Here is a 14,288-nt window from a genome sequence, read left to right as displayed (position 1 = left end):
GCAAGTAGTACAAGCCAAAGGTCATTTTAATAAATAAATGTAATCGTGAAAAACTGTAGCCGTGACGATTTTGTCCTTCAAGGTCTAGAAGTCGAAATGTTTGACAAAATCCCAAGTAACCCAGCCCTTAGAATTAGAAGCGACGCGAGATGTGCTTTTATCTTAAATAAGGTTTCAGAACGCTACAAGCGATAGTATGTGCTACTGCGTCCCCGGAATCCATCCAGGCTGATCCACCTGCAGATAGACATCATGGTCTTAACTCGGGTTGAGATACTCCTGATGCTCCTTTGTGGCATCTTCATACACCCAACGTGGAACTCAATGTACAAGAACCGCAGTCCGTCTCTTGGACCGACCGTCTCTGCGCTTTATCTTCATCAGATTCCACAACGCTGTACAAAGGGTAGACAGGACATCATAATTAGTATATAACATAACAAGATGGCGTACAGAAAGAACAGGTGAAGAGTGCCCTGCTCAAATGAGCTTACAATCTAGATAATATATATATATAATGAGTTTACAATCTAGATAATATATATATATTTATATATAATATATATATGAGTTTACAATCTAGATTATATATATTTTGAGCACATTATTGCTTTATGTGTGTGCGCTGCCCCCTTGTGGCAGTTACAAGGTACTGATTAAATATTGTGTTGGAAGCGTGTTAGGTGATTATAAAGTGGAAGATCCATCCGGTGCACAACTAGATCACCAGATCACACAATAATAATCAAATAATAAAAGTAACTATATTTAAAAAAAACAACAAATACATGTAACCAAAAGAGTGGCATTTGAGGCTACTGCTTAAAGGCTATGTGGCGATGCATAGCTGCAAATGTATATATTAGTATGGATAATATATAAATATTAAATATTATACATTACCTATAGGTAAAGGATCTGTAACTATCAAAACTGTAAATATAAATATTTTATTATCATATTTTAGCATATTATTATCATAAAGTATTATAAGGATTTGTCAAGACCTCTGGAAATTAGATGGTTAACTCCTTATCTCGCTGTGAGTACAGGTCAGATTGTGTGAGGAAATGCGGCCAAGCGGAGGCCTCATGAGGTCAGCCTTCAACTGCAGTTTAGTCTGGTGTGTGCACTTAGTAAATTGTCCACTAGGTGGCATTACACTACAGTTTGCTGGGTTACCGCTGGCATATAACATTTTCAGCCAGTTCCAGTTCCCTGATTGGCTCGCTCTTTAAATCCCTTGGTACTGCAGTTTAGCATACATTCCCGATTCCCCACTCTTACTTCAGATACTCTGATTTCCTGACCCGGTCTGCTTCGAGTAATGACTTGTGTTACTGTTGACTTTGGAAACGGACATTGATGAGTTTGATTTCTCCATTTCTCTCTCTCGCCTCCAGCCTCATCCCCTTGCTAGCTGCTTTACAGATAAAGTTAACCAGATAATAAAGTATCTTAACAGATGTATACACAGAAACATAGAATTTACCGCAAACCAGACCTACTGGCACCATCTAGTCTGCCAATTTTCCCTTGTGTAGAGACTTACACCTTAGTCAGTCCTTGGTCCCGTCTTACATCATGGAAGCTTTATACATAAATTCCCTCACTGTATTAGCCTCTACCACTTCTGATGGCAGGCTGTTCCATTTATCTACCACCCTCTTAATAAAGTAAAGCCTACTTGCAACTAAGCCTCTGACCGGTTTTGGATTCTGCTCTCTTGTAACTTTTTTCCTCTTTCCTTCTGTACTTTGTTAAATCCTTTTCTATGTTTAAATGTCTCCCTCCCATCCCCTCTCTCTTCTCTCCTCCTTCATGTTCCCTGATCTTAAGCTTCATGTCTCGGTTCCTTTCCTTGTGGCAACACTGGAAGTTCCACCCCTGACATCTATTCAATCAACGCAAATCAACTCGAAACCACTAAACTCTAAACATACATTTCAACATTTATGGAAACCTAGGAATGTGGCCAAGAAAAAAGAATATGCACAAAAGAGCAAAGCAGGAGTGAAATTAACTGTTCCTGCTACTTTTAGCCTGCCCATGTTTACGAAACTCACAGTATCAGATCATAAATTAACTCTCACTGGAAAAAATGTCATCCGGTCCATGCTCCCAAGACATTGCTTTTCCAGTGAGACCCCTTCTTGGTAGCCATGAGTAAAGAATGCTTTGATGTTTGTGAAATGTAAACCTGTTTTTCCAAGATTCATTAATCTGCTTGTTTGCGAGGGTATGTGAGTGCTTGTGTCTTTTAATTGTGCACGTTAAGGGTGAGGGCATGCAAGTTCATATCAATATCAAAATCAAATTCACCAACTGGTGTGACTTTAAATGTGACTTAGTACTTTAGTTCGCTGTCCTAAAACAATGGCTTCTCCTCTTCACAGGAATGGTTATATACTGCTGTGCACCAGCGGCCCCTAGTGTTAGAAGCCTATATTGCGTTTCTGATGGCTCTGTAGACTTGAATGGGACACTTTGAAGTCAACAGAGATGCAATAGCGGCATCTAACACTAAGGGCCGCTGCTGCACAGGAGTATATAACCATTCCTGTCAAGAGGAGAAACCATTGTTTTAGGACAGCGAACTAAGGTTCTAAGTCACATTTAAAGTCACACCAGTTGGCTTTGGTGAATTTGCTGCCAAATCCCTTTTTTCTGCGAGCTCTCACACTTTCGGGATTAGTGCTGGACAGCGCCTGGCTCACATCTTGCGTACCTCAAGAAATCCGAGGTTCATTGGTTAATGGGCCAGTAAACTGTTTATAACATGATCTGTAACCAAAGCCGTGTTTACTGTTCTCCTTGAACTTAACTCACTGTGAACTTTTTGCAAACTGTTTTCTCACTGGCAACTCTTTCCTGATAAGCAAGCTGCCAATACCTGTTGTATATCCAGCCATGACGTTTTATAAATAAGGTCTACATTCGTGCCAGCAAACTCCGGTGTAGGCTGACAAAACCTTTTGCGATCTGACCATTACCGCCTGCTGCGCTCGAGAAGATGGACCTGACTACGCTAGGGATCTCGCTCCTGGCTCTGTTGATCTCTTACATGTTCATCCGTTCAACATGGGACAGAATGTTCAGAAAGCAGAACCTTCCTCCCGGTCCGACTCCTCTCCCTGTGATCGGGAACTTGATGCAAATAAAAAGAGGGGAGCTTGTCAAGTCTTTAATGCAGGTCTATCACCGATTATTTCTGTGAGCGAGTTTACGCTAGCGAGGGTCTTGTTGTGGGTAAAAAATCTAGAATTTCATTTATTGGGGTAATATTATTTTTTTTTTTTAAGTATAAAATTGCTTATTCCATATCTTCCATGCTTTTTTTTTAAAGATAAAAATTTTGGAAAGATGGCAAAAAAAATTATTTACAATTGTAAATATATATATATATACTTAAAAATATATTTAAATATAAATAAAATACTTTCTGGTAATTTTATGGTCATTTAGACGGGAAGGGGACATTCTTTATCCCATAGCTTCTTGTTATCGACCTCCATAAAAACTGCTAAAAAAAAACCAAAACCCTCTTTGCCAAAAATATGCAAGTGGCCAAAAAATTCTTCTCGGTCTTAGCGTAAAGATCAGGATCTGCGTTTTTTTTGGTAAGTCCCATGAAATGTATTATTTTTCCCATTTCAGATGGCTGAGAAATACGGCTCAGTGTACACGTTGTATTTCGGCTCCCGTCCCGTAGTCGTTCTGTCCGGCTACCAAACCATAAAGGAGGCTCTCATTGACCAAGCAGATAACTTTAGCGGACGAGGACAACTGCCCACCGTGGACAGGGTCTTTCAAGGGGACGGTAAGTCCTTACAGCCTGAAATGACAAGGTGCGTTTTCTGGGCAGATGAAGCAAAACCACCCGAAAAATACCGTATGGAGCGGGATTTCACTTTTGAAGACATTTGCATTTTTTGTTAATATTTTTAAACAATTCAGCCGTTTTTTTATTATTTAATAAATTTCCTGGCTTGGCTGGCAGGGTCCTCAAGGATTCAGGGTGAATGGGCCGATTCTCAGAATTTTTACCCCAATCTCATGGTCTTGGGGTGAATGGGGAGCTTCCCAGAGTTTCACCCCAGTCTCAGGGTCTGGGGGTGAATGGGGCAGACCGTCAGGGTCACGCAGTCGAGAGCAGACTCCTCCGTTCCTTTTTTGTTTAATGACATCTGAGCATTTGGTGCTTTTCTCCCCGCTGTATCACAGCTGGAATCCCTGCTTGAGCACAGGTGACTCCAAGTCATGGTTTCCATCTATCATTAGAGCCATTTGGTTGCCACCATTGATGGGCTGTTAATTGGTTAATGGGCTCTGTTTGTTAAATATTTTTTTTAATTGCCGTTACAATTACCTGTCACTGCTTTAAAGGTAAATATTCACACCGTATCCCAATGTGTGGAATGAATATACTGTAATACGTATTATATAAAACATATTTAGCATTGAGCTGTAAGGTGTGGTGTACCGACTTACTGGGCTCTTTTATTTGTATAGTAGATTAAATAAAGCAAAACGAAAAGGAAAGGTGTGTCTGATGGGGAGGAATAATCTTGCGAAGAACAAACAGTATATATATATATATATATATATATATATATATATATATATACCCATATCTCTACATAGGCGTACATAGGCCCTTTATCACTCCCATCACTCCCATAGCTCCTGTGTTCCAATGGCCCTTTATCACTCCCATCACTCCTGTGTCCCAATGGCCCTTTATCACTCCCATCACTCCTGTGTCCCAATGGCCCTTTATTACTCCCATCACTCCTGGGTTCCAATGGCCCTTTATCACTCCCATCATTCCCATAACTCCTGGGTTCCAATGGCCCTTTATCACTCCCATCACTCCTGTGTCCCAATGGCCCTTTATTACTCCCATCACTCCTGGGTTCCAATGGCCCTTTATCACTCCCATCATTCCCATAACTCCTGGGTTCCAATGGCCCTTTATCACTCCCATCACTCCTGTGTCCCAATGGCCCTTTATTACTCCCATCACTCCTGGGTTCCAATGGCCCTTTATCACTCCCATCATTCCCATAACTCCTGGGTTCCAATGGCCCTTTATCACTCCCATCACTCCTGTGTCCCAATGGCACGTTGTGTTCGCTGATCCAAGTTTAAGTTTAAAAGGCTAAATGTTCTTGGAAAAACAAGGAAAATATATAAGTGCCCCCCGATTTTTGAAAGGAAGTGTGCGTGCAGTATATATAATCTCTGATATGTATATTTCCTTTATAAAACTATAAAATGTAGAATTGGTGAGAAGTGATAGTACCTGCCAAGTGCCCCTGTTTAGTTTGTCTAGTCCCTGTTTGGGCCCCAAATCCCTGATGCCCCTCTTTTCTAGGAGGTCAGAATGTTTGCTGGGTATGAGGGGATCGCAGGGTTCTACGGCCCTAAAAGCCCCGATAATGTGTAAAGAAACCGCAGGAAATGTTGTTTCTTCTGTTCCCAGGCGTTGTTCTCAGCAATGGGGAGCGCTGGAAGCAGCTGCGCCGATTTACTCTCATGACCCTGAGGAATTTTGGAATGGGGAAGAGAAGCATCGAAGAACGAATCCAGGAAGAGGCGCACTTTTTGGTGGAAGAGCTCAGATCCCAAAAACGTATGAATTTATTTATTTATTTTTTAACGGAAGGGGACTGTATAACATGCGCAGCTACTGATAGGGTTAACAGTAAGTTGGGGAGCCGGTCTTTAAATTGGGACTTGTTTTGGTGGGAAAATAGATCCTAAATTACCTTTTCTGAGCCATCCAGCGATGGTCAACAAAGCCATTCATTCTTATTTCCAGCGCATGGGAAAAGGGCCATCAAAATAATAATAATAATAATAATAATAAATAAGCTCAGCACCTACTAATGCATAGAAAAGGTAATTCCATACATGCCTGACGGCTGAGGATTATATAATGGGAATGACAAGGAGTCACAGAATGTGGAACACGTTTTTAATTCCAATTCGGAATCTTTCTTAAGATATATATATATATATAAATGGAATTCACCCAAATTAGGTCAAGGAAGAACGTTTTTGGTCTCATCCATTCCTCTATTTGACTAATTAAAGCCCAGGGTATAAAGATGCCCTCTCCTGTGTCACCATTCTAGAATCACCAATCAACCCCACCAATATCCTCGTCCAGGCGATCGCTAATGTCATCTGCTCTGTGGTCTTCGGCAATCGCTTCGATTATGAAGATAAAAGATTTCTGGAGTTGCTCAACATGTTCACAGAGGCCTTCCAGAAAATGAGTTCTGCTTGGGGTCAGGTAATGGGGTTCCTTCCTCCTCCAATAGTAGGAAGACTGGATATGAACCAGAGATGGCCAGTAGGCCAACTAGGGTGACATTGGGCAATCATGTTTCCTGCAACCTCACTACTCAATGGCCTGGTTAAAGAAAGATTTTCCAAAAAACTTAAGAATTCTAAGATATTCTCAAATACGACTTTTTATGGACCCACCAGATTTCAAAACCTCACCTTAGGTCAAGTCTCTGACTTCTATTTTAGATGCATGACATGATCCCAGAGATTATGAACCACGTCCCGGGACCTCACCAGAAAGTGGACAAACTCTTATATAACTTGTTGGACTTTGTTACCGAGAGAGTAAAAATGAATGAAGAAACCTTGGACCCTTCCTCGCCACGGGATTACATTGACTGCTTCCTTATCAAAATGAAACAGGTATGTCCCTCTGAACGCGACACTTAATGGGTCACCCAGAACCGGTCTTCGGCATTTGCCTGATGACGAGTTAGAGGGCGTCCAACATAACCGGTAACATAAGTTTATAGCAGCCCAGAAGAACCTTTGAATTTCCAGGTAGAGTTTGTGAGAGGCCCTAAATTACTGCAAAGATGTCTTCTCCAAGATCAATACCAAGTTTTATATCTAGCCAGGCCTTGGACAGCAAATCCATGGAGACAGTAGTCCCTCCGTTGAGAGCATATTGCCCTCTTGGGCAACCAGGCTCCCTGGAGTGCTGCTTCTCAATGGGCCGGTCTCCGATCTCCCCAACTGGCCCATTTATATTATGCAGCCCATGTCGGGCCTGCGCAGCCAACATACATTACATCAATATGCACTTTGTGCCTTTATGTCATGTAGTGTCATAATATGACGCCATACCCTCCAGCTTTGCTGACGGAGGACGGAGGCAGCAGAAGGGGCAGCTGGGGTCGTTACCAAAGGTCTATAGGATGCACTCAGTTCTTTGCACACGGCAGATAAAAGGAATGGAGAACTGAACACGCGATACTAAAATATAAAACATTTCTGCATTTATTTTGAAGCCGTTTGCTGTCCGATGCCCTAGAACCTGATTTCATGATCTATTTACAGGAAAGTAAAAATGATGTTTCATTTTTCGACATGAAAAGCCTGGTTCTGAGTGTGCTTAACCTCTTCTTTGCCGGGACGGAGACCGTCAGTACAACCCTGAGACACGGATTGCTCATTCTCGTGAAGTACCCTGAGATACAAGGTATTTCGAGGAGAAGTGCAGAGGTCTTGTGGCGCTTGGGAAAAGTATCAGGGGCGCACCAAGGTGGGTGCTGTAGGTGCCTGGCACCCAGGCGCCCATAACCGAGGGGCCCGGTAACAAAGGTGTTTAGTGGGATCACGTAACGTGTCTTATGTGACCTCGCAAAAGTAGGGTGACAGCAGCTGCAGTAAAGAGAGAGATCTCTGCATGAGGTAACAGGGAGGGGGAGAGCGAAGGACCGGGAGCTATGTGAGCGTCTTGGATAACCGGAGAGAGTGCATGAGTACGTGTATATGTATGTATCTGTAAGTGTATGATCTTAGAGTGAGTATGTGTACGTATTTGTAAGTGTATGGTGTTAGAATTGCTGTGTGTATGTATGTATGTATGTGTAAGTGTGTGGTGTTAGAGTGAGTGTGTGTTAGTATATGGTGTTAGTTTGTGTGAGTGTATGCTGTTAGCATGTGTGTACTTGTTAATGCACGGTGTTGGAGTGTGTATTAATGTATGGTGTTAGCATGTGTGTGTAGGTGGGTGTGAGTGTATGGTGATGGTATGAGTGTGTATAGTGTCAGGGGCGAGTCTAAGGTTTGTGGTGAGAAGGGAGATAGTGTGTGTATGCGTGTGTAAATGAATGGTGAAAGTGAATGAAAGTGTGTGGGTGTTAGAACAAGTTGCCATGTTAAGCATGTGCGTGTGTTTTAGTTACTGAGGAGGGGGGCAGCTCCAAATAAATACTGCACCCAGGTACCAATAACCCTGGGCTCACCCTGGGAAAATATGTCGGGGGTCAACTTAAATTCTGAGTCAAAAGACTTCCAGGCCACTGGGACTCCATCAACGCGCAAATCGGAGCATCTTATGGCGACAATAAAATGCGCTGTTACTCCTAAGGAGAGGTTGTAATGCCGGGATGTGTGCTGTCCCTTCCCGGGGTGTCAGGGCTGACAGTACCGGGGTGACCAACATCAGGATCAAACCCCGTCTCCCTCATCAAAAATGAAGATAATTAGAGCAATTAAAAATGGGTACATTTATAAACTAATATGTAAAGGGGTCCAAATCAGCCTTTTTTATTGTGAATGGTAGGTTTAGATTTCTTTTTTTTTCTCTTTCTTTTTGTGCAGCTAAGCTTCACGCGGAAATCGACCGCGTGATTGGCCAGAACCGAACCCCAAACATCGAGGATCGAGGGAAGATGCCGTACACCGACGCCGTGATCCACGAGATCCAGAGATTCAGCGACGTCATCCCCATGAACGTTCCTCACTCGGTTATAAAGGACACGACGTTCAGGGGATTCACCATCCCTAAGGTAGATGGACAGGAGATACGGAGATGAGAAGGATGACGAGGACAAAAATGGCATTTCCTGCTCGCCTTTAAAACAAAAACCTGGCATTTAGAGGAGTCCTTATCTATGATGCGAACCTCTCGCCGATACCAGAAAGGCAGATCTTAAACATCAAGCATAAAGAATAACATTTCATGCGCACTTCTCCTTTTTTCGACGTATGTTTGCGCTTCTCTTTTCCACCCCCCTCTCAGTAAAGTAAAACTTCCTCCCGTTCCATCTCAGTCTCTGACTCTCTAGTGTTGGATTCCGCTCTCTTGTTGTAACTTTTCTCCTCCTTTGAAAAAAATTCCCTCCGTCCTTTATTAAATGTCTCTCTCTCTCTCTTTCATCTCTCCCCCATACCTCTCTCCCATCCCCTTTCTCTTTTCTCTCCATGTCTCTCTCTCTCCCCCCTTCCTCTCTTCTCTCCCTGTCTCTCACTCCCATCCTCTCTCTCTTCTCTACCCCATCTCTCTCTCCCATACCCTCTCTCTCTTCTCTCCTCTAATCTCTCTCCCATCTTCTGTCTCTCATCTCTCTCCCATCTTCTCTCTCTCTTCTCTCCCATTCCCTCTCTTCTCTCCTCGTCTCTCTCTCCCATCCCCTCTCTCTCTCTGCTCCCCCCATGTCATACATACTGAGAGCCCTCAGTCTTTCCCGATAATTTTTATCCTGCGAAGCGTTCATCGCATTTGATAAATTTCCATAAAAAACGATTCGCAGATAAATATCTATTTCTGAATGTTTTCTAGATGCTGCACTAGATGCATTTAGTGGTTAAAGCCCTCTCCTGTCCTCCTTTATTTAGGGCACCGATGTCCTTCCGCTCCTCTGCTCCGTGCTCTGGGATCCCGAGCAATTCGAAACCCCAAACAAGTTCAACCCGGGGCACTTTCTAGACGCCAACGGCTGCTTTAAGAAGAACGATGCTTTCATTCCATTTTCCATAGGTAAAATATCCAGCGAACTGACGGACCAATCAGAAACGTAACATCCAGAGGAGAGATAACTTAATGGGGAGGAATAATCCTGCGGAGATGGGATACACATACCGTGTTCTATATATGGTCTCCATGGGTTATAATATGACATTGAAATTATATTTTTTATAAACTGCTCTTAATATTTCTCCCGTATTTCCTCTCCCAGGGAAGCGGATCTGCGCAGGCGAAGGCCTCGCTCGGATGGAGCTCTTCCTGTTTCTCACCAATATCCTGCAGAACTTCTCTGTCACTTCCCAAAGAAAATTCACCGATGCCGAGATGAACCCAAAAATGACGGGGTTTGCCAACGTTCCGATCAGCTACGAGGTCTCCTTTGTCCCCCGCTGATTTGCCGCTGGGAAAGCTGTCCTCGCTGGAATTCTCCCGCAGCATCGGTTTTCTCAGCAGCAAAACTGTCATGAATCGCTTTTTAACTCATTACATGCTGGAGATGTGTCCGGGGTATTCCTTCGGAACCCCCCCCCCCGTACCCCGCTTTCCCCTTCAGCAGGAATGATGATTTTCATGTAATTTGCAAGATTTCATCTTAATTATTCTAATTTCCTCGAAGGTCAATTTCTACGGCATCCATTGGGTCAGCAGCTGGAAACCCCTGTACCCCCTTACCCTGTCTAATCCTTTTCTGCTCCTCCCACTGATGCCCCTCTCTCCTCCTCTGTGCCTCTCTCTACTCCCCTGATACCCCTCTCTCCTTCCCTGATGCCCCTCTTTCATGCCGTGTTGCTCCTTTTTCCTCCCGTGTTCCCCCTCTCTCCTCCCCTCATGCCCCTCTTTTCTAGGAGGTCAGAATGTTTGCTGGGTATGAGGGGATCGCAGGGTTCTACGGCCCTAAAAGCCCCGATAATGTGTATAGAAACAGCAGGAAACGGCTTTATAAATTAAACGGGGGAAATAAACCCCATTATTCTTCTAAATACCCCACTATTGTGACCGCTTCCGGAAGGGCATACATCGCGGCACATGTATGATTCCCGATCGCTACAGTTTAATAATATTTTGTTACTTTATAACGCGCGCGTTTCTCTTTGCTGCTTGTTTTAATGCGGGTCCCGCAAAACCCCCTTGTTTACGATAATGCATTTTGCAAAAAAAAATGAATAAAAAGTCGACGGCGTCTTCGGTCTGCAAATTTGGTTGTCAATTTTTTATAAATGGGGTAAATTTCATTAGCACCTGTCCACCGGGGCCAAATTTACACCGAAGATACAATAAAACATGACATCGGTGGCGGAGCCGTGAATAAAGCGATGTATCCCTAGAAAGGAGGGCAATCAGAAGTGGGAGAAATGTAGGAGGAGGCCATGATGTCAGGGCAGAAAGGGACTTCCGATCTTGCCCCAGGAGCCAAAAGCCCTACTTACTGCCCTGACTGGCTCTGTAAGTTAAAAAGCCAGCATTACTTTGTTACGTTGGACGTTCCGTCGACTAAACTACCGGGATTTAACAGAGTTTAACCGCTGATGATGTCAAAGTCATGGAACATTTCATCACTGAAAAAACACATACTATCAGATTTATTTTCACAGAAATGGTTAAATTCTTAATAAAGGTTCGAATTACTAAGCAGAAAACAAATCTTCGTTTAATAGTTAATTTTAGAGACGCTAAGTGAGCCTCTTTAATACCCCCTCCTTGTTCCTCCCCCTCTTGTGCCTCCTGGCAAATAAGTGGAAATTTCCTCCCACACTGAAACTGCCCCGTTACCCAGTTGCCCCTTCGAATAAGGTTTAGACGCTCTCATCAGAGTTATGTAACTCGGGTTATTTAAGGTGCTTCCGGTCGGATTGTGTAACACGGTTATTGCCGAAATTGGTTCAAAGGCTTTTGAAGAGCGCAAAGGAGCCCAACACAAGAGAAGGGCCTTTTTATCTTTCTGCCGGTAAAACGAGAGACTCTCTCTCTACGCTGCATGTCCTAAAAACGTGGATTGCTGGGCAAAACCCAGAGAGTTCCCAAGTATGGGTGTGAGGGAGTGAGGTGTTTTGTGTGATAGGTGTGATGTGGATGATGTGTGCGATAGGTGTGATGGGATTGATGTGTGATGGAAGTGATAGGTGTGATGGGTAATTTGTGTGATGGAAGTGATAGGTGTGATGGGATTGATGTGTGATGGAAGTGATAGGTGTGATGGGTAATTTGTGTTATGGAAGTGATAGGTGTGATGGGATTGATGTGTGATGGGTAATTTGTGTGATAGGTGTGATGGGATTGATGTGTGATGGGTAATTTGTGTGATAGGTGTGACGGGATTGATGTGTGATGGGTTATTTGTGTGATAGGTGTGATGGGATTGATGTGTGATGGGTAATTTGTGTGATAGGTGTGATGGGATTGATGTGTGATGGGTAATTTGTGTGATAGGTGTGGGGAAGTGAGGTCCCGTTAAACTAGACTATCTTAAAGGTAAAACCCCTTCTGCGATGTAAGAAAATGGCAGGCAGAGCAGTGGAGACAGGATTAAGCGGCCCGGCTGAAACGGTTTTGACACAAAAATACAGCAAAACAATATGTAATTTTTTTTTTTTAATGAATAATTTTATTTAAGACACATACCATAGGAATACATAATAATATAAAAATCCATGAAAGCTGGAAAAAAAACATCTATGTGGAACAGCACCTTTAAATATATAAAAAAAAGATTATATAAAAAAAGAGTAATTTATCATTTTCTTAGTCCTGGAGTGATCTTCAAAGAGACATTCATTTTAATTTCTTTTGTGGGTCACCTCGTTGTCGTGCCTGCGTGTGACCCGAGAAGTATTTCATTAAAGGGCGCGTTCCCGTTTCTGCCGGGTTTGGCGCCGTACCCATAGGCGCCCTGTAGATCTCATTGGCACAAAAAGCTGCTGTATCATCATAGGTAATACTGACCGTTCCTTTATCCCCCAAACCTCACCTAAAGCAGCTAAACAAAAGACTAAATAAATACCGATGATTAAATACAGAATCCTTACCGCAAACCTTTCGCGTACCAGGCGTAGACTTTAGAAGCACTTAATTATATTTAGGGGGAAAATTCTGATTTCATTTTTAAAACAATTTCACCGAACTATAGGTAATTTTGATCATTTTTTTAAATTTGTTTTTGTTTTTTTGCTAAACGCTATAAAGATAACTAAAGCCTGGGATTTTTTGGATAATCTGCAGTGAAGGTCAATGTTAAATATTTGAAGCATGCGCCAATGTAAATAGAGAACGTTTGCCAACGAAAACAATAAATATTTTGAAACCAATGTTCATCCAAAAACCCAAGTCTCTGCAGATTCTATGGGAGAGTTTGGCCAGCGGACTCCTTGTACGAGGAGAGTCTGCCAGACGCAGCCTGGTAACTGATTGTTAGGAGTGGGAAGGGCATTCTGTTTCTTGTACGAGGGGAAGAATAATATTGGGGTTCCTTGATTGGGAGCATCTTTTAATAATTTGTCGATTGAATTTAATGTAAAAAAAAAAAAAAAAAAAAAAAAAATTCAAACTGGGTGGAAAAACGTCCCCATCTTGAAAAATTGGCGAAGGGTAACATTTTCCTCCTTCGAGTCTCTACTCTACTAATTGGTGAAAATTCCAGGTTCATAAATTGTACCTGTTCTGTCGAAGGGTTGAGAAAGACTGGGGAGGAGGGCATCTGGGAAGCCACAGTCCACCTTAATACCAAGGGTTGCTATCATTGGTGCAAACGGGGCACAGACTTCAGGGTCTTTGATGTTCTCTCTGTGTACTAAAAGACGCAGATCAACCCTCAGTTCTAGACTCTGGATCTGATCTTGGCTCCATATGAACTCAAACTCCACCTTATTGTTAGCAAGATAAGTCTCATCAGCTGATGGAATTTATTCCTCCGGAAAGTTGCATCTGAGCTAAAATCGGATACTTTCCCGAGTGACCGTAGGACAAGCTATTAAAGTGTTGTCCATTACTTGCTGGAGAAGGAGATCCGTGTCGTCTCCTGACACATAGCGCAAGGGTTACTCGGAGAGCATTCACTAGCTGGAGGTGATGGTTCCGATTGAGCTCTGAGCGGCCCCCGTGGTGTGAGTCAGGCTCAGACACAGATCTACTACTCCATAAGGTCAAGCCCAGGGCAGTGTTAAAGGTAAATATATGTGTACCAATGTATTCTATGTTAGAGTTATAGTGAACAAAGTAATGGCTCTTTACACATAAACATATATTTTTTTAAAAAGTAAAAAAACTATTTAATCCCAATTCTTGTGTTTTATTTTCAAGCCTACAGGGGTGGGTAATTGGAAAATAAGTGAAATGTTCTGGTGTCAGAATATGATATTGCGGAATTAGGCAGGTTTAGGATTTATACTGGATAAAAAAGTGTTTAAACCCTAAAACAAATAAACAACAACAACAACAATCAGAAAAACCCCAAACCAAGCTAAATAATCCTCTTGGCAGAGAAATATTTAATCTCTGTATA

General features: G+C 42.6%; 1 protein-coding gene across 4 annotated transcripts; it reads left to right on the top strand.

The window, feature by feature from the left end:
• The first annotated feature begins 3,013 nt into the window (after positions 1-3,013).
• On the top strand, positions 3,014-10,186 carry LOC149273498 (cytochrome P450 2G1-like). Of its 4 annotated transcripts, none has more exons than XM_089506236.1 (9): positions 3,014-3,193; positions 3,658-3,820; positions 5,486-5,635; positions 6,141-6,301; positions 6,544-6,720; positions 7,378-7,519; positions 8,647-8,834; positions 9,664-9,805; positions 10,005-10,186. In XM_089506236.1, exons 1-9 carry the CDS (start codon positions 3,014-3,016, stop codon positions 10,184-10,186), a joined length of 1,485 nt encoding a protein of 494 aa, XP_089362362.1. The 4 variants fall into 4 exon arrangements, with proteins under 4 accessions (XP_089362362.1, XP_089362363.1, XP_089362364.1 ...); XM_089506238.1 differs by having other exon boundaries at positions 3,095-3,193; positions 3,592-3,820; XM_089506237.1 differs by lacking the exon at positions 6,544-6,720.
• The last annotated feature ends 4,102 nt before the right edge of the window (positions 10,187-14,288 follow it).

The sequence above is a fragment of the Sceloporus occidentalis genome, unplaced genomic scaffold, assembly GCF_023333645.1.
Source record: "Sceloporus occidentalis isolate IW3139 unplaced genomic scaffold, rSceOcc1.0.p SCAF_373, whole genome shotgun sequence".
NCBI classification, from domain to species: Eukaryota; Metazoa; Chordata; class Lepidosauria; order Squamata; family Phrynosomatidae; genus Sceloporus; species Sceloporus occidentalis.
Note: the sequence above shows the minus strand (reverse complement) of the source record. Positions and strands in the feature narration are given on the sequence as shown.